At 40.6% G+C, this 26966-nt stretch overlaps 1 protein-coding gene across 3 annotated transcripts in view; it reads left to right on the top strand.

Moving 5' to 3' along the window:
* The first annotated feature begins 6538 nt into the window (after positions 1-6538).
* The window catches only part of SLC26A4 (solute carrier family 26 member 4), a 28542-nt gene continuing 8114 nt past the window's right edge, over positions 6539-26966 (top strand). For 2 of the 3 annotated variants that reach the window (XR_008449136.1, XM_054062730.1), the window contains exons 1-16: positions 6539-6813; positions 8294-8433; positions 11247-11357; positions 12891-13081; positions 13558-13722; positions 16298-16450; positions 16560-16642; positions 17590-17737; positions 20168-20281; positions 21047-21124; positions 21299-21394; positions 22851-22957; positions 24142-24211; positions 24522-24614; positions 24717-24812; positions 26597-26827. Coding sequence is in view for 2 of the 3 variants with exons in the window: in XM_054062730.1 (XP_053918705.1) it covers positions 6659-6813; positions 8294-8433; positions 11247-11357; positions 12891-13081; positions 13558-13722; positions 16298-16450; positions 16560-16642; positions 17590-17737; positions 20168-20281; positions 21047-21124; positions 21299-21394; positions 22851-22957; positions 24142-24211; positions 24522-24614; positions 24717-24812; positions 26597-26827 (2031 nt within the window). In the remaining variant the exon portion in view is untranslated. Of the gene's footprint in view, positions 6814-8293; positions 8434-11246; positions 11358-11610; positions 11829-12890; positions 13082-13557; positions 13723-16297; positions 16451-16559; positions 16643-17589; positions 17738-20167; positions 20282-21046; positions 21125-21298; positions 21395-22850; positions 22958-24141; positions 24212-24521; positions 24615-24716; positions 24813-26596; positions 26828-26966 lie in introns of those variants that run through there. The other variant, XM_054062740.1, reaches the window with a different exon arrangement.

The raw sequence follows: 26966 nt of genomic DNA, 5'->3' as shown, positions 1-26966 counted from the left end.
ATTTTAATAGCTGCATGCACGCAGGTTTTGTTGATGTAGCTGAACGCATCTTCCCTCCTCCCATCCCCCTTCTGAAACATTCTGCCACAATTTTAAGTATATCTCCAGTATGATCTAAAGACTATAGTTGGAAGCCTTAGAGGTATAACAGCAGGTGCTGTTTCTAATAAGAGATGTAAAAGTTCGTTTGGTTTTCTTACGTTAAGACCCAGAACAAAAGCAAATATTACTTATTATTTACTGTTGTTATCTGGTCATTAAATTTCATGCATTTCTTCCCATAGTGCAGGTAAATAATTAGGTAGATAATCTCATAATTCACATCATGAACTGGACTCTTCATCCCTAAAAATTTGTCTTGGAAAAGCTAACATGGAACAAAAAAATAGGTGGCTGTGAATGTGGTTTAGTACCAATCTTTCTCCTTGAGAAGGAAGTCCAAATGTTTTACAGTAATTTTTGCTGTAGAGCATGACTGGAGTGCGAAGGAGTAGGTAGTAGTGTGTAGTGTTTCCTCAGCTGCAGGAATGATGCCTGGTATTTTTGAACATGCAACATTCATTCAACAGGTGGTACTCGCACACTGCCTTCCAATCCCACCGGTCATCTCCGCCTGGCGGTGTCCTGCTGGCTGCTTGGAAGATAAGGGAGCCAGGAGGCAACAGCTTAAAACAAAACCCCCTGCATATCAGACCACAAAGAATGTTTCTGTGATTAAAAATTAGAGATTGCCTAAAACACCCAGACTTTCTGCTTTCCCTCTGCCATGTCTGGTATTTGTATCACCAGATTTCCCTTCACAGACTAGAATATGACCACTGGCATTTTTCTACCTGTCTGTTGTGAAAAGACACATTGCACTGAGTTGCATCACCACGTGCTCAGCTCTTTGGACTCCCAGGTTTGTTCACTTAAAAAGAATTTTCTGTTACTCAGATTGAAACTATTTTGTAATGTCTGCAGTTTACTAATGTTTGTAATTTTGTTTTTAGAAATGTATTATTGGGAAGAACATGTTTCTTTTGTAAAATTGGGAGTCTTAAATGTACATCTTAATTGTACATTGTACATTGATGTACATCAATTTTACATTAATTTTACATCTACATTGTACATTCCAGTACACGGCAAATCTTGCGGAATATTTGGTGTTTGCTTTGTTTCACGGTACTTTATATGTGTTCAGAGCATGCAGGAGGAGTCTGGGTTGATCAACTTTAAGCACAGTTCTCTCATCAGTAATGTTTTAAGTTACGCTTGATATACAATGAAAGAGTGAATCAAAATGTCATGGTTTTAACTCTTGCTGTTCCAGGGTGGTCAGATTTTGTTCATGCTTGCCTGTTTTTTAGGAAAGAGCTGAAGTAAAATTTAAGGCCCCACCAATACTGATGGAATCAAAGTTGCTTCCTGTGCTCTTGTTTGACAGTTGAATTAATTCTGGGTATGTCTCCAGAAGTAAGAATTCAGAGCTCTTTATTCTCTAAATAACGTCAAAGCAATTGTCTGGTTGTTTTGGAACTTTTTTCCTTCTTTACAATAGTAGGAATGTGCACTTTCAGTACTTTGGTGAGGAAGCATAGGAGAGAGTGTTAATTCTGAAAGTATTTGCCCAGGTTTAACTGATAGTAGCTTTCAAATAAGATGTGTTTTCTTGTTTTTTCATAAACGCATTTTTCTGCTGAGTCAAGAAAGCAGCGAGCCCATGGTGGGTGCTTGAAAACTGACCTGAATATTAATAGGCGTAAGTACATGCTTCAGCCTTTCCTTAAATGAAACCCCTAGCCAAGCAGAATATTTTTTCTGTTTTTCTATTTTTGCAACAAACATTTGATAATATATCTTCTTTAATAACATAAGTTGTGTGCAGTCTTTTCTGAAAATGTACTCTTGCATTAGCACTACCTGTTTGCTGCCACAGCAGCCCTTGGCTATGTAGCCTCATCGGAGAGACACGGTGCTTCCCTTGCTTCTTTGTGAGGGAGAAGGCTCTGTTTTTTACTCAGCGTGGAATTAACATTTAAGTTTGGTTTTCCAAATACAAAGTTATTGTAGAAGTATCATAAGACTGTCTCAGTTCTCAAACATTCCTTGAAATACTGAATTTACTTTGTAAGTTCTTGGGGACAATTTTCCTTGCATTTGGATCCTGCTTATCCCAGTGGCAACTGGAGTCTGGGTCCCAATGCAACCTAATACAAGTCCTTTGACAGAAAGGGTTCAGTTGGAAAATCAGCTCTCAGTTATGTCTTTCCAGTCCTCTGTGCTGAATACTGCTGTGTACATTAATTATGTAAGGTCTAAAAACATAGTTCTGGAACCGAGCACTGCCAGTTCAGCAATATACGTGGAATTGTTTTATTTCCTATTATAAAATGTAATACTTCTGTCACTCCTAAGGCAATGTGCAAATGGGGATGGGCCTTGCAAGGTGTATCTTTGAGGAAACCAAGAGACTCCCTCTAGTTTAGTGTTCATCACTCTGATATACAATTGTGGTCCCTAACAAATTCCTGTTAGCATCCACAAGTGCAAGTCTGCCCTAAAATGTTGCTATTCCATCACCAGCCTTGGGAAAGCTGAGCGGAGGAGGGAGAAGGCTACATTCCTGCACACAAGGACCATATATGTTAGAGGATTCCCTTCTGAAGTCTGTCAAGGTGGTCTCCATCTGCATCAACAGAGCCAAGTCTGGGATGTTGGGGTCTCAGACATGTCTGGGTGCATCAGGGTTTAGTGAGTGGGAGCCTACCTGCTGTGTTAGGTGCCTAGAGGGAATTGCAAAGTACAATCCTAGAGGCATAGAATAGTTTGTGTTGGAAGGGACCTTAAAGATCATCCAGTTCCAACCCCCCTGATCACGTTCCACTAGATCAGGCTGCCCAGGGCCCCATCCAGTTTGGCCTTGAACACCTCCAGAGATGGGGCATCCACAATTTCCATGGGCAAACTGTCCCAGTGCCTCACCACTCTCATGGTGAAAGTATTGCTCGCATGTCCACTGAAGTGAGGAGATACCAAAGCCAGCTACTAGGGAAAAAGAGAATGGGAAGCATCTCTCAAAACCCATTTGTCTGGAAATTGGATACCATTTGCAGCTGTATTAAAAGCACATCTGCAAGACTTGCAGCTCAAATGCTTTCTTTTATTGTGTTGCCTGAGATCAAAATGTCTGTGAAGTCTGATCGGGTTTACTCTTGTCTTTGAAAATGCAGCCAGAACAGGCAGCAGTTTAGTGATAATTGTGTTTTGTGGTGTAGCTTAATAGATGCTGACCTAGAAAGTGAGACTATGTTCTACATCTTACTTAGTGTGAAGTTTAAACACATATGCTTTGACTATGGAAGAAGAAACTAAGTTGGCGGGAAAGGTGCTAAACTATTCCTTTTCTTTTGAGTTTAAGACATGGTACAGAAAAGAGACAATGTGAAAGGAAGGAAGAGAGGGACTATTATTTTTGGCTGGTAAGAACAAAATCTTAGGCTTTGATACTTCTCCAGACATTACTTATGTGTTTAGAGTCAAGGACTTGGGAACAGAGCATACAGCGATACTGTGAGCAGGGACTTGGATACAGGCTTTGTATCCACCCTAGGTTGTTCATCTCATAGTGAACACAAAATGAACATGATCTGAATAGGAAATAGTAACAAATAATAAGGTGAACAGGAGGATTTATAAGACTGATGTAGATTTCAAGTTGACAAAACAAGAAAGAAAAAAAAGCCTGCCTTAGTCTGCCTTCTGTCCTGGAGACTTAGTGTTCCTGGGAAAGGGGATGCTACATGGGGCAGCATCCTGAGTGGGGTCAGCCACACTGCAGTTCAGAAACTCCTTGCTTCTGATTTCACACACATCTGTGCTTAGGATCCATCCTGAGCTGGGATTTGGATTCCTTGTCCTCTTCCTCAAATAATTTTCTTTACAAATGCTGGTGAGTGCATTCTGTTACACAGATAGAGCTTTTTTCTTGAAATCTCTTGTCCTAAAACATGCATTCTCCTGTCCTGCCCATATGCATGGTCTTACAGAGTTCTCATCTGTACATCATCTGCTGAGGATCCTACAGCATTTTATCCCCTGAATCTTCCATCCAGGCAAATGTGTGCTGCAGGAAAAGAATTTGCAAAGAGCATTAGTTACAGTTAGTTCAAATTCCCCTGACTGTAGTCTTCCTGTGTTAATGACTTTTGTTCTTCTTGATATTAGTTCTCATAGAAAATCCCATTTATACGAAAAATAAGATAATCATAGGTTTGTGGGTATTTTCAGAGAAATTATTATGTGATACACATCCAGTCCTAAGAAGTGAGTTTATGTTGGAAGGGGAGTGTGTCTATGTCAGGTTCCCGAAAATGTTTGTGCATTACCCTTTGCTGTAACGATTAACCTAGAAGCCTTTATACTTTTTGGAGTTATTTGATCCTGAGTCACATCAGAAGAAGTGTGACCAGCAGGTCAAGGGTGGTGATTATTCTAGCCTTCTACTCTGCTTTGTTGAGACTCTGCCTGGAGTACCGCATCCAGCTCTGGGGCCCCCAACATAAGAAGGACATGCAACTGTTGGAGCGAGTCTAGACACAGCCATGAAGATGATCAGAGAGCTGGAACACCTCTCCTCTGACAATAGGCTGAAAAACTTGAGGTTGTTCAGCCTGGAGAAAAGAAGGCTCCGGCAAGACCTTATAGCAGCCTTCCAGTACTTAAGGGGGGCCTACAGGAAAGAGGGGGACAGATTTTTTACAAGGGCATGTAGCGATAGGAAAAGGAGTGATGGCTTTAAGCTGAAAGAGAGGAGATTTAGGTGAGTTATTAGGAAGATTTTGAGAGTGGTGAGGCACTGGCACAGGTTGCCCAGAGAAGTTGTGGCTGCCCTGTCCCCAGTGGTGTTCAAGGCCAGGTTGGATGAGGCTTTGAGCAACCTGACCCACTGTGAGGGGTCTCCTGCAGGGGTGTAGGAACTGAATGATCTTTAAGGTCCCTTCCAGCCCAAACCATTCTATGATTTCATTTTCTTTATGTTAATTTTAGAGCCTAAAAAGACGTTACACAACAGCTTTTAAAAGTTAGATCTGAAAACTACTTCTCATGCTACTCCATTTTTATCAGGAGTGCATTCTAACCTACTAAATAACTCAGTTTTGATGCCAGCTTAGTTTTCTATATGTGTTTTACTATGTGTCTAACTCAATCAAGCTACTCTTTGTGTTTTTCAACAATAATCCCATTTCCTTGTAGTATTATCTGCTAGCAAAAAAATCCAAAAACTCTCCTCCTCTGCAGTGAGTAATGTTTACTCAAGACCATTTTCCTTAGGCTACAAAACCCTACTGCCAGACAGGAACTCTCAGTTTTTACTCTATCCAATGGCAGGCTTACAAGCTTCTATAGATCTTTGGGACACAGTTTAGAAGCTGGCTGTTTTTGCTCCCTGATACGACGCTGCTCAGATCAAAGCATTTCACTGGTTTACCCAGACATGTCTTACAGCGCAGCAGCAGGGGAAGCCTACTGCAGGATTAGGAATCCTGAGCTGTGTTACACTACTAAATGTACTTTCCGCAAGTAGCTTTTTTTCTAATATATCAACGTTGACCTCAACATGCCCAAAGCTACCACTATCCTAAAAGCTTTGAAAGCAAGGTCATTGAGAATACCCACGCCTGAGTAGGTCGTTGAACAAATATTTTACTTGTTGTACCCTCAGCACCTCTTTGGTTTTAGTTGAAACATTGACACTGATTCTGATTTTCCCACCTCCCATGGTGAGGAAGACACGTGAGATCCTGTGAGATCTTTGCTCAGATGTCCTCCTGCACAGAGGACATGGAAGAGCTTCTATCTAGCACGCTCTCTTTGGTAGTATAGGCATTTATTTCAGCATCACTTGATAATATTTCTGATCATTTTCTTTTGTGCTTTTTTTTTTTTCAAGTAATGGGAACAATCCTTTTGTTGCTGCAAAGAAAACAGAGACTTTCTCAGCAGCAGGGCTCAGCATGCAGGTTGAGGGTCTCATTTCTAATCCTAAATCGCAGCAGAGTTGCAGAGGAGTTTATTCCCCTTAACCTTGCCCTGGGCAAAAGAGAAGCCGCAGCCAGAGCCACCTTTGTCATTTCAGGTGTGACACGAAGAGCCCGCGGGCTCCGAACCGCCTCTCCTTCCCTTGCCGGGTGATCCCAGGGACGGTTCGGGGAGCAGATGCGGTTTATGGGGTGTTTATATCTGCGTGGAGCCGGTTCACACGATGCGGCAGAAATCTGGAGACTCGGATGTTTCCGTGTGAGCCGAGTAGAGAGTGGAGTGGAAGGTCCTGCCTTGTCCCCTCCGCGAGGGCTTTGGGGGCAGCGGAACGAGGCTCCGCACCCACCACCCGCCACAGCGCCCCGCGCCCGCTTGGAACCGCAGCCCCTGAGGCGGGGGGCGGGGCGGGCGGGGGCGCCTCTGGCAGGGCCATAAAGGCGGCGGGGCGGGAGGGGGCGTCTCTGGCAGGTCCATAAAGGCGGTGGGGCGGGCAGGGGCGTCTCTGGCAGGTCCATAAAGGCGGTGGGGCAGGCGAGGGCGTCTCTGGCAGGTCCATAAAGGCGGCGGGGCGGGCGCGGTCCCTCAGGGCGGTGCCGGGGCGGTTCAGGACGCGGACAGCGCTGCGGGCGGGGCGATGGCGGCGGGCGGGCGGCCCGAGCAGCCGCCGGCGGAGCCCGGGCGCTACGTGGTGTCGCGGCCCGTCTACAGCCAGGCGGGCTTCCAGGAGGAGAACGAGCGGCGCCCCCCGCCGCCGCCCACCCTCCGCGAGAGGCTGCAGCGGGCGAGCAGGTGCGTGAGGGGAGCGGGGGGAGCGGGGGATCTGTCGGGGGGACGTCGCCCCGGGAGGATCGCGGCACCCTGACCGTCAAAGAGACCGTAGGCGCACTTTCTGTCGATGGAACAATGTCCAGAGATGGAGCGTGGCTCCCCTGCGTATCACAGACCCCATAGATGCAAGTTCCATCTATGGAACAATGCCCGCAGGTGGATCTTGGTTTCCCTTTGTATGAAAGAGCCCGTAAATGCAAGTTCCATCTATGAAGTAATGTCCACAGGTGGATCTTGGCTTCTGTTCCTATCAAAGAGCCCATAGATACAGGTTCCATCTGTGGAATAATGCTCACAGGTGGATATTGGCTTCCCTTTGTATGAAAGAGCCTGTAGATGCACATTCCATCTGTGGAACAACATCTGCAGGTGGATCTTTGCTTCCTTTCTTATCGAAGAGCCCATCGACACATTCCATTATGCAAGTTCCATCTATGGAACCACACCTGCAAATGGGTCTTGGCTTCCCTTCATATCAAAGAGCCCATAGATACAAGTTCCATCTATGGAATAATGCCTGCAGGTGGATCTCAGTTTCCCTCTGTATGAAAGAGCCCGTAAATGCAAGTTCCATCTATGAAATAACGTTCACAGATGGATCTTGGGTTCCCTTCATATCAAAGAGACTGTAGATGCAAATTCCATCTATGGAATAATGCCCACAGATGGATCTTGGCTTCCCTTTGTCTGAAAGAGCCTGTAGATGCAAGTTCCATCTACAGAACAATGTCCAGAGATGCAGCTTGGCTTCCCTTTGTAGCAAACAGCCCGTAGATGCAAGTTCCATCTACGGAATAATGCCTGCAGATGGATCTTGGCATCCCTGAGTATCAAAGAGCCCATAGACGCAAGTTCCATCTATAGAACAATGCCCACAGATGGATCTTGGCTTCCCTTCATATGAAAGAACCTGTAAATGCAAGCTCCATCTATGGAATAATGTCCACAGATAGAGCTTGCCTTCCCTATGTAGCGAAGAGCACATAGATGCAAGTTCTGTCTATGGAACAAAGTCCGCAGCTGGATCTTGGCTTCCCTTTGTATTGAAGACCCCATAGATGCAAATTCCATCTGTGGAACAATGTCCAGGGATGGATCTTGGCATCCCTTTGTGTCAAAGAGCCCTTAGATGCGAGTTCCAGCTATGGAACAACATCCACAGGTGGATCATGGCTTCCCTTTGTATCAAAGAGTCCGCAGATGCAAGTTCGATCTAGGGAACAATGTCTGCAGATGGATCTTGTCTTCCCTTCATATCGAAAAGCCCATGGGGCACTTCCTTCAGGAGGCAGTGCTTGTGACATTGATCCCTGCCTCACCCCTGTCTGCAAGGCTCGGCCGTGCCTGTCTCTGCCTGCTAAAACAGGCATTGCCCCGGTTTGCTGTCAGCTTGAGGCTGCTGGTGGCTTCCCAGTCAGACTCATCACTCATTTTCTTGCAGATGTTCAAGGAAAAGGGCCTTCCAGATCACCAAGTCCTTCCTGCCCATCCTGGAGTGGCTGCCCAACTACCGGGTGCGAGAGTGGCTGATCAGCGACCTCATCTCAGGGGTCAGCACCGGCCTTGTTGCCACCCTGCAAGGTAAAGCTGGGCACCTCGGCCCTCTGTTCTCTGGGACAGCTCCACAGGGAGCCAGCCGAACACAGGGATGTCACGCAGATGGAATTACAAATCTGAGACTTGTTATTTAATACTAGATATTAGGTATTATTTTACAGTAAATAATTAATGATTTTAACGTGTTCCTTTTTTTCTCTGCTTGGCTAGAAGATTTAAATTTCCTTTGATGGGCTGTCAAGGTGTATTTAACTTTTTCCCCAAGCCTTTTACTTGAAGAACATTCACTTTGGTATTTAAAATTTTCAATACATTGTGATTAATCAGACAGGTCAGGTGGGCTCATTTCCCTTTCTTGGTTATCTGAGCCTATAACGCTCCGGCAACTGCCTACAAAAATCATAGAATCATAGAATGTTTTGGGTTGGAAGGGACCTTAAAGATCATCCAGTTCCATCTCCTTACCACAGGCAGGGACACCTCCCACTGGATCAGGTTGCTCAAAACCTCATCCAACCTGGCCTTAAACACCTCCAGGGATGAGGCATTCAAGACTCCTTTGGGCAACCTGTGCCAGTGCCTCCTCACCCTCACAGTAAGAGAATTCTTAATAATACATAGCTCCAAAATAATGCAACCTTGATATCTATTCTCCTTTAAAATTTTGCCAGTAAGATTGTTCAGGCATATGCAGAAAACAGCCCTCAAGGAGGTGGTGGCATGTTTGCATTAAACAAATCCATAAACTTGATGGATATTTGCAGTACCTGGTTTGCAATGTTAAGTTTTCCTTATTTCCTTATGCCATTTAACAGGAAAGCATTCAAGAGGTGAACAAATAAACAAGTGGCAGAAATGAGCTGAAATTGGTTACAATAAGCTAATTAAGGAAAACTTAAAGGGCAGAACTATTCTGCCTGAGGCAGCTGAGAAGGTCCACTTAGGACAAGACTAGCCATAACCCTGATGCAATCCAGCACATTAATTTCTTTCACCTCAGTCATGTTCTTATACTGTTTTCACAATTTTCCAGGAGCGGGGGAGGTTAAGTTGTGTCAACTCCACATTTTTCCTCATTGGATATTGTGTGTTTGCACAAAGGGATTCCCATTGGGAACAAAGAAAGCCGTTTATGCATTCCCAATTAGCCACAAGTATTCCCTCCTGTCTGTTCCCTTGGAGCGTGCTAGGAAGGCGCAGACTGTCCAGAAAAGAAAGCTTACAAACTTCTGCCCCAGGCAGGGGTGACCTGAGGAATAACAAAGTAATTTGTCCGCAGTCCCACAGAGAATCTTTGTCAGAGCTGGAAGATCTCTGCCGAAGGTAGAGCCACAGTTACAGGACGCCCCTGCCTTTTTAAAAAGAACTGGGCTAGATGGGCTTTTTGTATGAATTATAACAACTATTATGCTTTTACAGTAATTGCCTCTATTTTTTTACAGTGGGTCCTCATTTTCTCATGATTAGATTTCACTTGTAAAAATGATTTATTAAATAAACCATTTGTTCTCCCATCTATGTATTAAAAAAAGAAACCCAACCAATCAACACTAAGAACCCTCAAATTAGTACCTGGTTTAATCTACATTTAGCTGTAATTTATAAAAAATAGAATAATTCTGAAATTCTAAATCATACAATAAAGTCAAAAAAAGTCCTCTGGGATCTTGAGGTCCCTGAAGTCCCTAACTCCCAGCAACTGTGTGTGTTGCTTGCAATCCTTCCACCAGTCACAGCACTATGATCAGGGCTTTGCTTGTTTTGAACTCTGATAGGTTTTTGCAGTATCTTTGGAGCAGAATACTGCATTCTGTAGTGGGAGCTAACCTGGGTGTGGTAATGATAATAACTTTTTTTTTCTCATTGTTTGTTGGATTTGACGGCTTGCGCAGGTACACAAAGGAACGTGATGATAAGGATCAAAACTCTCAAATCTGTGTGATTTACTTTTGGTATTTAAATCTATAAGCTGACAGTCAAAAAAAAAGAAGTGACCTAGTTTTCCAAAGGGCTGAACATACTGAAGCATATTTGTAGTTCAATAATTCAATCTGCACTAGAAATTTCTGCCTATAAATAGAACACTTTGCGTAGCCCTCTTTTCTCTCAATGGGCAGACCATTCACTCTTCTAACAGTGTTACCTCACTTAAATTTCATATCTGAGCCTATGTTTTGTGCTACCTGTACAAATATAGGAACATCTTTCAGTACTTATTTATCCAGCTGCCAGTGTGGGATATGTAATCATTTACAGTCATTGACAGAATCATAGAATCATAAAATAGTTTGGATTGGAAGGGACTTTAAAGACCATCCAGTTCCAACCCCCCTGCCATGGGCAGGGACACGTTCCACTAGATCAGGCTGCCCAGGTTCCCATCCAGCCTGGCCTTGAACACCTCTAGGGACGGGGCAGCCACAGCTTCCCTGGACAACCTGTGCCGGTGCCTCGCCACTCTCATAGAGAAGAAATTCTTCCTTATGTCCAGTCTAAATCTGCCCCTCTCCAGTTTATAGCCATTGCCCCTAGTCCTATCACTACACGCCTTCATGAACAGTCCCTTCCCAGCTTTCTTGTAGTCCTGTCAGGTATTGGAAGGTTGCTATAAGGCCTCTATGGAGCTTTCTTTTCTCCAGGCTGAACAACCCCAACTCTCTCAGCCTGTCAGTACTTATATATACTTACATATGTGCCTGCAACTGGTTTACAGACAAAACACATTCTAAATTCTATCTGGACCAAATGAGTAAATCTTTCTGAAAGTCTATTCTATACAATATATTAGTTTGTTGAGAGATTTTGAATCGGACTGTCATGATGGTCTATCATTTCAGGTTTGGCATATGCTTTGCTGGTTGCAGTTCCTGTCGGATATGGTCTCTATTCTGCCTTTTTTCCCATCCTGACATACTTTTTCCTGGGAACATCAAGGCACATCTCAGTTGGTAACTGCATGTGTTCAAGTTACAGTGCATTATCTATTACAAAATGTTAATCCTTACTGTGATAACTACTTTCTGAACCAAATTTGTTGTGCTGAATTTAAATATTGGTGGGTTTGGGTGACTTGATGGATGTTTCTTCTCTGTACAGGCAATTGTGCATAATAGCTAACTTCAGTTGTGCACATGCATGCTTTTTGCTTGCATTTATGCTGAAGTTTAAATCTTTCTTTGTCTATACTCTATGTAAGAAATTACAAGAGAGAGGCCTCAGTAGGCAGTATGAACAGACATTTTGTCTACCAGCTAAAGCTCAAGATGGCTAAAACAGAGCCCTTAGTCTTTTCTACACGCCTTCCTTGCTGCATCCTTTTTCGATCACTATGGACAATATCATCTTCTTGCCTGTCGCGGAGACCCAGAACCTGTGTGTACACTCCAGCCTCGCTCTAGGGCCTCACATCAAGGCTATGGGTAAACCTTGTTGATTCTTTCTGAATACTTCCTTTAAAATATGGGGTTTGTTTCCTGTCAGTTCTCACATTTGAAATTCATGTTACAGTATGATCACTGAAGTTTCTTTTTCTTAATTCTAACAAAAGACAGTCTTTCCCTTGTTCATATTTGCTAACAGCAGAGTGGTTTCCTCCCAAAAACTTTGGCATGTTATTACACTTTTTCATCAACTTTCCTCTCTGTTGCATCATATACTGCTGTACGTTCTTTCCACTTTCTTAGTCTTTTCCTACCCTACCTATCAGCTTGCATTTGCTATCCAGGTCTGAGTTGTCATCTCTAGTTATGTTGACATCCCTATTTTCTACATTATCAAACATTCCTTTCTATACTTTCTCCAGTACTCTTACTCTTGACGTGTCCTCTAAGGTGCCTATAAGATTAACTCATCCTTCTTTAAGACATTCTCCCTTCCTGCATAGATTTAGAACATAACTGCAACAAATGTGGTTGCTTTTAGTTTATGTGTTGCTGACACAATGATTATTTACTCTCTCTGTATCTTGCCCAAAGTATAGTTTCAGTCATCTTTAGCTAATGTAATACCATACTACTGCCGAAAGATGCGTAGCCCTTGGTGCATGTTCCTGCCACCACCGTGGTGTTGGGATTGCTGGTCACAGTAGCTCTGTGACACTCTGGATCAACTGAAAACTAACCGCAACTGAAAAAAGAAAAATGTTGCTTTCAGCTGGCTCAGTGATCTGTTTTGTCTGGCTGTGGTGCTGATACAAGGGACGTGGTTGGAACATGCTCCTCTTTCAGCCTTGGTACAGCCCTAAATTGGCTTAAGCAAAGCATGAAACTGCACCTTTATGTAAAACATAAGTTATTTAAGGAAGGAAATGTGTCTTTGTGTCATTTTTGCAGTCCCTATGGCTCCTGACACACTAATACTACTAATGTAGCCCAGTTAAAATATTGAATGCAATTTTCTGATTTAAAGTTTGTTCATCTAGTCTGATAAATGCTTCTTTTTGATGTACATTAAACTTTAGTATATTCTGTTTGTCATTACAGGTCCATTCCCTGTAGTCAGTTTGATGGTGGGATCTGTGGTATTGAGCATGGCCCCTGATGATAATTTTCTCATAGATGGCATAAATGCTACTGGGACTAATGGTACTGGAGCACTGATAGACATTGAATCCAGAGATGCACAGAGAGTCCTGATTGCTAGTACCCTCACATTTCTGGTTGGAATTTTACAGGTAAAATAGTTGGCTTGAAGAGACGAGACTGATATTGCTTTAATTTTAATTGGAAAACACATGACATGGAAATACCTGCTAGGGCAGTAAGACATTCTCCTGTAGTAAGACACAAAAATGATGGAAGGTAATCTCAGACTCTGCAGAGCTTTTGGAGCATTATTCTTCTTATCTTTGGCAGTCTGTGGCAGCATGGCTGGGAGCACAGGCAACAGAAGAATAGCCCTTTCCAGACCAAGAAACCTGCATGAAACTGAGAGCTAGTGGTGCATATTCTGGAGCATCCTTTCACACATTTTGTTGTGTCTCTTTTTATTTCCTTGGATGGCATAATATTAAGCTACACTAGGCTGCAATGGGGGAAAATGGTCCTATGACTCTGTATCAACAAAGAGGAAAGAATAAAACATAAGAAGTCACCAAATAAAAGTGTACCTTTTTGTTTTTTAGCATGTTATTCTTCATGATTTTTCCAGGTAGTATTTGGAGTCCTTCAGATTGGTTTCATTGTGAGGTACCTTGCAGATCCACTAGTTGGGGGATTCACAACTGCAGCTGCTTTTCAAGTGCTTGTGTCACAATTGAAAATAGTCCTAAATGTTTCAACAAAAAACTATAACGGTGTCCTTTCCATAATATATGTAAGTATGCCCTTCTACTTTGGTTTTGGTTTATGCCTGAATTTTTGTATAATTGTTTATCTTCTGCTTCCATTTCATACAGAAATGGTTCATTTATATGATGGTAAGTGCAGGGCACTCATTTAGTTCTCACTCTCATGAAGATCTGCAGCTGTTTGTTTATAGCTGTGGGGCCCTAAGTATCTGCTTTCAGAGTTCCCCAGACAGAAAATCTAATTGCCACCTTGAAGTCTTTTTCAGGCAGAGGTGTTTTTCACATAAAGTTTAAATGTAATTATTTAGTAAAAGTTCTAGTTCTAGTATCTATCTAGTTCTCTAGGTTGTCACTTCTGGAGACTAATTTCCATCTCACCCCTTGGTTCCTGGCTTATTATGTCGGATGCTTCATCATTTCTTGACGCTGTGAGGTCATCTCCCAAAGCTGACTGGTCCCAAGCCTCTTTACTCTTAAACCAGCAGGTCATTCTGGTAAAGGGCACCATCCTCCATTCCACACCATAGCCATACTTGAGAATACCTAAAGAAGGATGTGGATTCCCACCCTACGGCCAGGTACCTACTGGTTAGCTAAGGTGAGGCTAAATGTTGCTGTCACAACTCCATTTGTTGATCTTAGAGAAAAAGATCAAACGGAGAAATGTCTTGGCTGGATTATAGAAACACTGAATTCTTAGAGGTCTCATATTACGGAATAGTCTCCTTCTCTAGGAAAATTATTGAGAGTTTTGTCACTGACTTCAGCATGAAACTATTCAGGTTCATAGCATTTTAGATCTTCCATAGCACTTCATATTAAAGTAACAAATTTCTAAAGGAGGCTGTTCTACACAAAAAAATGTATTTATAGATTTTACATGCCAGTTCAGACAACCAGAATAGAAAAATACATTAGACATCTAGATTAGCAATAGTAGGATGAATATAACTACAAACATCAAGGTAAAATGTAGAAAAAAAATCTCATGGGCTATTTAAGAATAATTGTGCTATGCATCTCTTCAGAATTAAAGAAAACTCTTTCCCTCAGGACAAGGAAAATTAGATGAGACAAAGCATTATCTAATAGACCTTAGACCAGAACTGGCAGGCTGATGGACTTATTAATCCAGCAGGTTTTTCGATCTCCGTTTTTTATGTTTATGGAAGAGAGTTACATTTAGTAGAAAGTATTTTTGAAAAGGAATTACATGGTTCTTCCAGCTCCTATATGCCTGAGTGGAGTGCTGACTTTTCAGGTTAAAGCTCAAAGATTCTGTGTTCTTACAGGTGAGTCAAGCCAGTGTATTTGCAGGTGTGTGTAGAGCAAGGAAATTGTGATTTCTAGTCTGCTCAACCAGTGACTTGCTGTATCAGCTTCAGCAAGTTTTGGACTTACTTCAAAAGTGGTGTTTAACAAACTGCATCCCACATTAGCAGAATTCACAGGCCAAAGTTAGGAAGTTACCGTCCTGCTGTGAAGTCGGGCAGTGCAAGAGAGAGTCAGTAAGAATGGGATCCACAGAATGGCAGTACAGTGGGCAAGAAATGGCTTATCTTACCTGAAGGAACGCATTTGATTCAGTCTTTCAGGAAGGCTGATTCTTTAGCTTAGAAATAAGTAGATGATTAAGCACTTAGACTTTATCTTTCAAAACCAGTGTCTTTTCAGAATGTTAGTAGTGGTACTGCTGCTGCAACTCTCCACTTGCCTTTAAACTGACAGCTCAGTATTTGGGGAGCTAACCAGGAGGCAAGAAGTCTGTTTCTAACCCCTTCTCTACCACATTGTTCTGTTGAAGCTGCTTCACTATGTGTGAAATAATTAAATTTTCTTGGAGAAGAGGGGCAAGCTAGAATTACCCTGATGCTCAGGAGGAGGACAGAGGAGTACTTGTAGCTTTTCTGTAATCATTCCTTCCTGTTATCTCTGTATGCTTGTCTGCAATAATCAGTGGAACCAAGCAAGGGCACACCAAGGGTGGAGAAGGGAGCTGCCTATTGCAGCCCAGTTGTGAGAGTCCTCCAGCCTGGGACTGAACTCTGACAGGAGGGATAACTACTGTAAGGTGAGGTTTAGTGACTGCTTTTCTCAAGTGTACGAGCCTGGTGGGACCCATATGTTCATACTCATTCTCTATATGTCAACACTGGAAATAGGAAACATAATCCATATGTATTGGGCACGTAGTGAATCACAGTTTTGCCCGTGGGTCTGCTAGCTGACTTTTTAGTAGAAAAACTAGGACCTCCCTTGCTATCTGAACAAAGTGAAGAAGCTATACATCTTCCCTTCCTTACTCCAAGAACATATAGAGGTAAAATATAGGTCTTCTTATTTAGTATTTATTTCTTAAAAATCAGGAAGTAGAAGCCCCCTGTGTGGACAATATTTGCAGTTATGCTTTTTCAGTTAAATTCACCAATAAATCTGATTTGTAGCACCTTGACAATACGTTACCTCCAAGCTCCTCCAGGCCTGAGTAAAGAAATAACTCAGCCTCCTCCGAAACTCCATGCATCTGTTTTTTCTAATGAGTATTTTCAAATCCTTCAAGTAGACATGGACACATTTCTGTTGTTATTTTTTATTTTTCAGACCCTTATTGAAACATTTGAAAAAATTGGTACCACCAACATTGCAGATCTTATTGCTGGACTCCTCACCATTTTTATCTGCATGGTAGTTAAAGAAATAAATGATCGGTTCAAACACAAGATACCTATACCTATACCAATAGAAGTTATTGTGGTAAGCAAAGGAGCATAACAAAAAACTGATAACAGATAAAATAGAAGGGGCTAGCTACAGGAAGAGAAGAACCTCTTTTAAGTATTAAAACTGTTTTATTTTGTTGCAGACAATAGTAGCCACTGGCATTTCATATGCTGCTGACTTGGAAAAAAAATACAATGCAGGCATTGTTAAGAGCATTCCAAGAGGGTGAGTGCCTTTATTTTCTGGGAAATAGGTATTATTTTAACTAGCTAAAAATGACTGTGGTAAGAGAAAAGACATAAAAGAGATATTGAGAGCTGTAACCTAAGTTTAGAACTCAGAGCTGGACATTTCCTGAGTTTTCCTTCTGGCTCTGTCAATTATGCCACCTAAATAGGTTGCTTAGCTTTCCTTCATCTGTAAAATGGGCTTAGGAAAATCTACCTGATTCGTGAAGTTTGCCTGGGAGTGAATTGCTTCATGCTCATGAAGTGAATATATGACTATGGAAAATGTGAGAAAAAAAAAAAAGGATTTTTAATAATGACATTCTGCATAGATCTAATTTCTGTAGAGTTGAGTTATCCTATTCTTATTCATGCAACTACTGTTATCCCGATCAATCTTGTCACTTCCATAGTCATAGGAGCAAGGATGTTGAGGATTACACTGGTAGAGACTTTCACTTGAAAGATTCAGAGCACTTCACAGTAGTAACCACATTCCATTTGGTATTCAGGGCTTGATTAATTAAGATTTGTGGAAACACAGTAGAGGATAAAATGTTTTTGAGATCTTCTGATGAAATGCGTTAACAATAGTATGAAGGGCCATTAACATATTTATGTAATACATGGTACTGTTCAATACATTCTTTACTCAGTGCTTAAAAAAATGTACCTTTTCACTTTGCTATCATAAGGCCAAATCTCAATCATGCTGAGAACAATGGGAACTTTGTTGCTGACTAATAGCATCCGGATTTGGGCTATGGTGAGCTAGATAAGCGTGTTCTGTATGTCAATGGGCTGTTTCCACATTTTTATTAACTTGAAACATTACACTTCATATTACAAGCAACCTGTGTGCCTCTGCCTCAAACTCCTTGACAATTCTAGTAAGAACAGAATTTGATCAAAGTTGATAACACTACTATATTTTCTAAATGCTAGATTTTTGCCTCCCGAACCTCCAGATGTCAGCCTGTTTTCCCAGATGATAGCAGCCTCCTTTTCCATTGCTATTGTTGCTTATGCTATTGCCGTATCTGTGGGGAAAGTATATGCAACCAAGTATGACTATGCTATTGATGGAAACCAGGTATGTATAACCAAAATAGTTCATAAACATAGTGAAAATAAGTTCTGTTTTGTGTTGACTTATGTAGCCAAATGGAACAAACCTCATTTACACACATTTTTCAGACTACCATTGAAGACTGACAGGAGAAATTTTTTCGGCTATTGAAAAAAAAATATAGCTGAAATGGTCAGCTATTACCTGACAAATTTACAACAAAGAGATAAACCAGATGTGTTCTGTCTTCATTATGTACTTTTCATAATAATTATTCCTTCTCTGTTGCTTTAGTGACGACAGTAGCTCTCAGAAGGTAGTTGAAGCTAAGCACTCTATTAGGGAATTTTTTGATGATGTTGATTGTGTGTGGCCAGCTTCAGCAACCTGCTTTCCATTTCTACCTATAAGGCATATTTTGAGGGGTGTTGCTGGGGATAGAGTCAAGCAATGTCAAGCTAGAAGCTGCTCCAGACATCTTTATTTAGGTTTAAATGCAGGAATTGTTGAGTTTTTCAGTTAAGGCATGATTTTATTCCTACAGAATAAATTATTGTACTTTTCAGCATGACACCAGTTACAACAACATAAATATACTTCTAACTGTATAGCTAACTCCTGCAGCTTCACAAAAGCAAATGCCTACCAGCATATGAACATCTTATCTGAACAAAATGACTGAATTGTTTTAACCACTGGTTTCTGAAGGCACATAGCTAGAATGTAATATGAGCTTTGCCTTCACAAACTCTCAGGGGATTCCTGCAGTTGGCCAGTGTCTTCACCAGGTGTTGTGTGGCTTGCCCAAGGACGTGGGAGAAAAATGTCAGAGAGGTGCCTTGTCCTGCATCTATGCTAATTTTGAATTTTATCCTTTGAACATATGAGAAAATACACTTTCTACAATAAATAGATAAACTGAGTACTTTGTTTAATGACTCCTTTATTTTAATACTAATGTATTACATAAAGTTTGATTTTGGAAAAGCTGTCTTACTGTATGTAACAAAATTATACTTCTAAACATGCTGGTCACTTTACAATATTCCAAGGTCAGATCTGGTAACACTGTGATTTAAAGGTGCCTAAAATGCATTTACTTTCATTTTAATAAATCTGAATGAATAATACATATTCCTGGAAGTGCTGTTTATGCTGTTATTTTGTTGACTATGCTCTTCTGCCAGCAGGTGATATACTTCAAAGATACTAATTAAACAGTGTAGTAGTAGAATTACTGTCTATAAAAGCAAAGTGCCTTCCTTTTAATACTATGCTATGAATTTTACACATAGCAAAGGTCAAGTGCAGCCATGGATGATGGGCAAATGGTTTACTTGAACTAGACAAATTAAAATAACACCATGAAAGGAGGTAGTAGCATAATTTTGAAGGACAGGTTAATACTATTATCTGCTAGTGTTTATTTTGTCTTCACAGATTCATAGATTACTAAGGCCTAAGAACACCAGCAACTGTATTTCCAGCATTTTTGTGTGGAGCACAGCTGTTACACAGGAATAGGCATGAATCACCTACGTCTGTTCTGTTAAAGAACATGACTTAAGAGCCTGCTCTTGTCGTTGGAGCTTAATGAAAAAGCTTACAGGAAATTTCATTTTGGAGTAAAGAAGGGAATCAAAATCAAATCTCAAATTATATCTTAAAATTTTTTCAGTGACTGAAAAGCTTTTGTGACTGTGTCAGCTTGGTGAAAAACAATGTTTCTGTCAATTACATGGAATTGCAGGCAGCTCCCAAATGCCTCATTTCACATCAGAGGAATGGCCCAGATCCCAGGACATAAAGCTCCTGGGGTCCTTGTCACTTGAGCAGAACAACCAGCATCAGTAGGTGCCAGCATCTGTGACCCTGGGGCAAATCTATGAGAACACTGCCTGGGACTCAGCATGAGTTCATTGCGATGTCTAGAGTGAAAAACTTTTGGCTCAGCAAACTAGAAGTTTTCACTGAAACTGTGTTTTATTGCAAAGTTCCTGATTAGTTCTACTGATAATACAATGCTTTTCTTTAACTAAAGTTTTGTCTAAGCTTAGACTGTTATACTGATTAAAATTATTTGTTTAGCTGATGGTGCTTGGGAGTTAAATTTATACCAGTCCCATTTGTTGATGCAGTTATACTAGTGTAATTGTCAGAAATGTTAGTTTTGATAACATTGTTGGAAATAAGTTTTAAATGTCTTTATACTAAGACAAGTATGTCCATGTTAGGGAGAGTATACCGACCTCACTGGATTGCTTTCCAAACACAGGTAGTTACACTGGCAAAAGAGGAATTTGTGCAAACATTTAACAGCTATTACTAATCCATACTCTTCTCAATGTTATTGTGCTCCCTACTTTACTAAGTACTGTAGGAGCTATTGTCGTTTTCCATTGCAAAATTGTCTCCAGGCGCCTGTATTTACAGCATCATCCAATTATCTTTCAGGAGTTTATTGCCTTTGGCTTGAGCAACATTTTTTCAGGTGCCTTTTCCTGTTTTGTTGCAACTACTGCTCTTTCGCGGACTGCAGTCCAAGAAAGCACTGGCGGAAAAACTCAGGTAATGACATCTTTTTACTAGCACTATATATGGGTAAATTTAATGTTATATAGGACAGAGATTTTACAGGGAGGAAAATAGTCCTAAAATGATTGTGTTGTTGGCACATGGAAAGCTACATATGTATTAGCTTGTACTCTGGTAGTGAATCATTTTTGTAGCTCTGCCAGAAGAGGGCAATCAAGTTTTACATAGCATGGATTACATTAGAGGTCAGAAATCCTTCAAGCCTCATTCCCTAGATTTAATTCCCAGTTAAGGGACTGAGTTTGTCTCTGTAGGAATTCAGGATGAAAAAGAAAATCCTCTCACAGCTGCCTATGAGTATTTAAGCCTGAGCAGGCCTGAGAAGCTATTCATCGTTTGCCCATCTGCTGGCTTTCTCATGTTGAATGTGCCATTCTGTTTTATAGTACTACAGCTCTGCATGTTTTGACAGGAGAGAACTACAAGTTATCCAGCAGCCCCTTTTCTGGCTGACACACGGACTCTGCTCCTTTAATCTGTCTATGCAATGTAACTCCCCAAGAGCTACTACCTTGCGTGCAGTTGTTTACGCTACCTGCTTAATGGAATTCCCTCTGTGTCAGCTGAAGTGTATAAAGATTGACCACATATGCCTGAAAACAACAGCATTTTGGCAGGTCTCCTTATTCCTAAAACAAATGTAATTTGCAACTACTTATATAGTTTTCTTTGTAATCCTAGAAACATAAGATAGAGTCTCAATAATTTCATTTCCTATAAACCCTCTGTTCTTCGCAGGTTGCTGGTATAGTCTCAGCTGTGATTGTTTTGATTTCTATTGTTGCCCTGGGGAAATTGCTAGAGCCCTTACAAAAGGTACCATACTTGTCTTCTTTAAATGCTTAACTTTGATGGGCAGGATTAATAGCCCTGTTTAAACTATGGTGATTAATATCAGGGAAGGTTCTGACTTGTAGTGTATAACATTGAGCACTATCTAAATATGCATCCTTGCTTCCAAATAACAATTTTAATCATCTTTCTTCACAGTCTGTGTTGGCAGCTGTAGTGATAGCTAACTTGAAAGGGATGTTCATGCAAGTGTTTGATGTTCCCCGTCTTTGGAGACAGAATAAAGTGGATGCTGTAAGGAACCTAATTTTTTCTTTTCTCCTGAATGCTTTTGACTGGTTTGCTTTTTACCTTTTAATACCATCCAAATTTCTCTTAACTACCACATAAACAGAATTCTGTGGAGTTAACATCAGACAACTTTTGTGTGCATCTTCAAAATGAAAGTTCCATCAGGTCAGTTCTACATAGCATTCTGCTTCTCTTCTTTATTCCTTATACCCCACAGTGAGGTTGCCAATCAGGGTATTCCTGTGCAGTGATGACTCCTTCATAGCAATTATCATAGATTACAGCAATCTTGTGTTGAGATGGCTTGAAAATCAGAATAAAGATGGCCTGTTGCCTGCTTTACCATTCTGCTTTTATCTTTCACACAGTTTAGATGGGTCATAAAAGCTGACCTTCTCTTAATTAATGTACATATATTTATGTTGTTACCACGTTAGCATCCCATTTGCCTGGATAATCTGAGGTAGTCCTCAGAAGATATGTTTTCCTGTTGTAGCAAGACTAATCCTAGCCTGAATGTGGATTCATTTTGAAATGGTAAGGGATATGTGAACAGGCTTTTCTTATGAACCGTTATAACCGTATCTCAGGGTACTTGTTCACATCTTCCACTGTGCTTTCTGGGAAACAGACCTTCAGTGTGGCTGTTAGGGCAGGAAAAGATTGCATGGGAAGTATTCCCTCCATGCAGTCTTTTCAATGCATTTATTTTACAGTGTGTGTCATTTGGGCAGTAGCTGCCTTAGGTAGACCTGAATTTTTTAGTCAGTCATTTACTAGTCCTCTTTACAGGTTAAAGATCCCACTGACTTCAGTCAGGCACTCAGGAGTGCAAGCACTCAGCTTTTTTTATAATTGGGTCCACTGCGTGTTCTGCCTGGGCAGTGACGTGGAGAGGAACCAAGGAGCGCACTTCAACTGTTCCACCTGAATATTCAGTGGAGACTTTAGAGAGTGCCATAAACCTGTTAATAAGAAATACCTCTCTTTGGAACAGTTCTGATTCTTCGATATCGCTGAAGATCCCTCTCCCCTCTCTAATATCTGCAGGTGCTGCATCTTAGAGTACATTACACATTGGGCAAATACATTCTTGCCAATTGCAAAAGAAAGATTAACAAAGACTGCCACTATCAGAAAAAAATAAAATGCAATGGTTAACTGCATCCGCTTTAATTTCACCAGCCTAACTGGATCCTTGAAAAATGTTATTATTTTAAAATACCTTATTTCCTAAAAAGTTAACTCTGCCTTAAAAGGCAGTAATGGACAGAAGCATCTTGGAGGAAGAAGAAGACTTTTGTATGGAAGTAGGCTAATTGCCAGTGAGTTATGATCATCTCCAAATTTAAATTCTTCTGCTACTCATGTTGTCTGGTCTAGTGATTCTTTAGCAGGGCCAGGACTTGTATGTTATACTTAAGAGACTTTGATTTTACGTTTGTTATTTCCTCTCCAGATGATCTGGGTTTTTACATGTGTAGCATCCATCATTCTGGGACTTGATTTGGGATTACTTGCTGGCCTTCTGTTTGGATTGCTGACGGTTGTGCTGAGAGTTCAGTTGTAAGTAACACAGGATCAGAAAGAATTGTTAGTTTTATACCAAGAAAAAGGAAGATAATATGCTGAAAAGCAAGATCATTTGTGGCAGAAAATGTGTTTGGGCTTACAAAAATTTTGAAATGGAAAAAGTCTGTTCTTTAGAACAAAACACCATTTCTGTGCTATTATTTAATTACATTGATAAAAGAGAATCTGCATTATTTTGTCAGTATTTACTCTATACCATGTTGGGCACTCTGCCATATGTTATTTGTGCACCCACACAGCCAAGTTCTGTAAAGGGACAGGAACATTCTAGATCAAATATGAAAAGTTGTACGAATGGCTTCTGTGAGTAATTGTTCATTATAATAACTCCTAGCATGAAACACTACTACAGTATGTTGCACATGCCAGTAACCTTTTCACTTATTCCTTATACAAGGCAGTGTGTGCCTGTAAAAGAAGAGGAAGGGAAAGCATGAGAATAAGACAAATTTCTGTGCTTCTGTCCAATTTGTTGTAAAATAAAAGTAAAACTCTTACAGAATGTTAGATTATAAAAAACAGAATTTGAAGAGCCTCAAAAAAACATTCCCCCATTCCCCAATTCAACTCAGATTTGTGAAATCAAAATACAAAAGAGAAGTGAGGCTTTATAAGCTTTAAAAAAAAATGCTTCAACTATTAAAAATATATCTGGAGATGGCAAAATATTTTGGTTTTGTTATTGACTGAAATAAATATTAAAAGGTTTGGACAAGAAGTTTTAAGTGATCTGAAAAGAATGTAAATGTATCATTCCAGCTGTATTGAAACTAAAGTGATCAATGTTATTTCAGAGTAAAAAATTTTTTTCTTTCTTCCTTCAAACCAAACTAATCTCCTTTTAAAATATTTTTCTGGTTTTGGAAACAAATAGAAGAAGTTATTAATTTCGCTGTATGTAAAAACGGTGCAGCAAGTAGTCAAGACCAAAGCCCCTTGTCTTTGAGAAAGACTGTTCCCTATAAATCAATTAGAAAAAGACCCTTTCACAATGACACAAAACAAAGATAAGACACTTTTCCAATAAGGCTACTAGTTTGGCAGAAGAAAGCAGACTACAAGAGTCTATGACAGTTTTTATGCTGCAATCCCTTCAGTTCTGTGAATGCCTAACAGTGAGGTTTACCTTCATTGTCTTTTCTTTTTGTTTCTGTTAGTCCTTCATGGGGTGGCTTTGGAAACATTCCTGGCACAGACATCTACAAGAAGGTCAAGGACTACAAAAATGTAAGTCATTGTTGAGTCGCTTCCCTTCACTCTACAAGTTAGTGTAAGACCAAGTTGTGCCTTGCATATTGTGGACAACTTGATTTTTGGATGCGGAGTGCTCAAAGCTAACAAGTTTCAGCATTAAATTCTTCATCTGGATCCAAATGGTTGGTCCATGTTGCATGGGTCTAAATCACCTCAATTATCAGCAAAGATACACCATTTTTGTGTGAATTAGATACGTAGTTGAACTATTGAAACAGTTAAACAGCTTTTTATTAGCCAAAATATGGTTGTTGCTGCTTAACCTTATATTCTTTGGCAACAGGTTATAGAACCAGAAGGTGTGAAGATTCTCAGGTTTTCAAGTCCAATTTTTTATGCTAACATCGATGGACTGAAAAGCAGCCTTAAATCCACAGTAAGAGCTACATGATGGTTTTGGATTCTTCTTAATTGTCTTTGAGATTTCCTCAGAATGATATCTGGGTAAATTTAAAAAAATTCGATCCTTTTTCTGTAGGTGGGATTTGATGCAGTCAAGGTATATAACAAGAGACTCAAAGCACTGAGGAAGATACAAAAGCTAATCAAGAAGGGAAAATTAAAAGCTACTAAGGTAAACTGATATTTTTCTTTCTATTTTCTTAAAGGATTACTGCTAGAGCTCATTACTTTTGCCTTAATTATTAATTTCTCTGTGCTCATCCTATAAATAAAGATGGAAAATTGTGACTTATAGTAATAAGTCTGGGACTTGCAGCAGACTAAGCGGAGTGGTACAGCTATTGCCAAAAAGCCCACAGATTCAGGCAGCTGCGATGGTTATAGTGTTAATAGGAGTGGAAGCAAGAGATTCCCCGACCTTGCCTCTACTCCTCACCACGTGAGATTGCCTCTGTGCAGTAAAAGTGTTGGCTTCTTCACGTGTACATGCTCCAGTTATCTGGCTTCCCATGCACAGCTGAGCTGTATCAGTTGGCTGGTCGACAAAGCCTTCCACATCCTCTTTAAAGAAAGCATTCCTCTGAAAAAGGAATGTCCATTTTAATAATTAAATGCTTACAGGAGTGGACAGGTACAGGCAGCCTATTAAATTTCCAGAGCTGAAAGTTAGACTTGGGTTTTCTCTTGTCATTGCTCTCACTGCAGGATGCAGTATTTCCTGTATATATTACAACTCGTGATGTGGGTAAATGCTCAGTTATGTTACATTCCAACTTTTGACATAGTCATTTCTCCATGTTATCATATGTAGTAAATCTAATTCGAAGTTGAAAATACTGGTCTTGAATATCACACAGAAATAAAGCTGTTGAGGGAGTAGCTCTGAGGGATTTATTTTTATGGGGAATGGCCTTTTTGCTGGAAGGTGCTCTTTTAACAAAGGAAAAAAGCAGGAAGGGAAATATGCAGCACAGAGGAGGAAGTAATTATGTGCTCTGTCTTGTTTTTCTTTAAATTCATGGATGCAATAATGTTACCTCACTCTAACGGGACAGACTGGTTCTTCTAAGGATCCTTGGCAGAATGATGATGGCACTAAACAATTAAATCTTTATTTTTCTTAACAGGATTTTATTATTTTTATAGCACAGGATTAGAATGGCACAGGATTTCTCCAAACAGAATGAATTTAGTACAGTTGATAAGTAGTGTAATACAGAATTTATAATACAACTTAACTTGCAGTTTCTTATCACCAGCACCCTAAATCAACTTATGGTTTACAATCACCTAGACCCTCTCCAGGGTGGGTCAGATCTTAATGCACGGTTCAATGTATCAATACAGCAATCATAATCTGGACTAAAAAAACATGTAAAAGGAGAGAGGTCAACTCCAATCTTTGGAGGAATCAGGCAATGGAGGCATCACTGGCTACAGTGATAGGTCACAAGTCTCACTGTCCAGCTGCAGTTCCAGCTTGAATTCCGCACTTAAGACTTGTAACTGCTTAATTTTATAGAGAGTGCTCTGAGTGCTGTTACACTTCCCTGTTCTGTGACAGGGTCATCAATCCCACCTGGCTGGCTGGGTGCTTAGAACGTTCAGGGCTGGCAAGGAAGAGAGCCCAGGGATCTTGAGGCCAATAGGGAAGGGAAAAAGAAATCTGTTTAGTTTGTCTACTTGGTTCACAGGACCTTCGAGGCCTGAGAATGAGGGGAAAGGGAATGAATACGAGACCTACTTGGTCTCAGAGAATGGCTGCTTGCCTCATAAAAAGCATTATTTATGCTAACCACATTACCAGGGGTCATGAGCAGAGGGTACTGGTCACGAATATCCATTTTATTCATTCCTGAAACAGAAGGTATCCCAGGCAAATATTTCCTGTAACTCCATAACTTTCTCCATGATTAAATGATATATTCCATATATTATCTGAACACTGAACATTAGAATGGCATCATCAGTGAGCCTGGTATTAATAATGAAGCTTTTGAGACTGATGAGGAACCGGAAGACAATGAAGATCTTCAAGTTCCCACCAAAGAAGTAGAGATCCAGGTGGACTGGAATTCAGAACTCCCAGTCAAAGTTAACATCCCCAGGGTGCCCATCCACAGTCTCATTCTTGACTTTGGAGCAGTAACCTTCTTGGATATTGTAGCTGTGAGATCAATAAAAACGGTAAGTGCTTTTTTTTTTCCTGGGTTCCATGAAAATGAAACTAGCCATCAGTAAGTAAATCAAGAGCTGTTAGCTGAAGTTAATTTCTGAGTTTTTGAAAGTTTATTGTTGAAAAATATCTTCACAACTTGTACAGCAA

Source organism: Cuculus canorus, chromosome 1 (assembly GCF_017976375.1).
Source record: "Cuculus canorus isolate bCucCan1 chromosome 1, bCucCan1.pri, whole genome shotgun sequence".
Classification (NCBI taxonomy): domain Eukaryota; kingdom Metazoa; phylum Chordata; class Aves; order Cuculiformes; family Cuculidae; genus Cuculus; species Cuculus canorus.
Note: the sequence above shows the minus strand (reverse complement) of the source record. Positions and strands in the feature narration are given on the sequence as shown.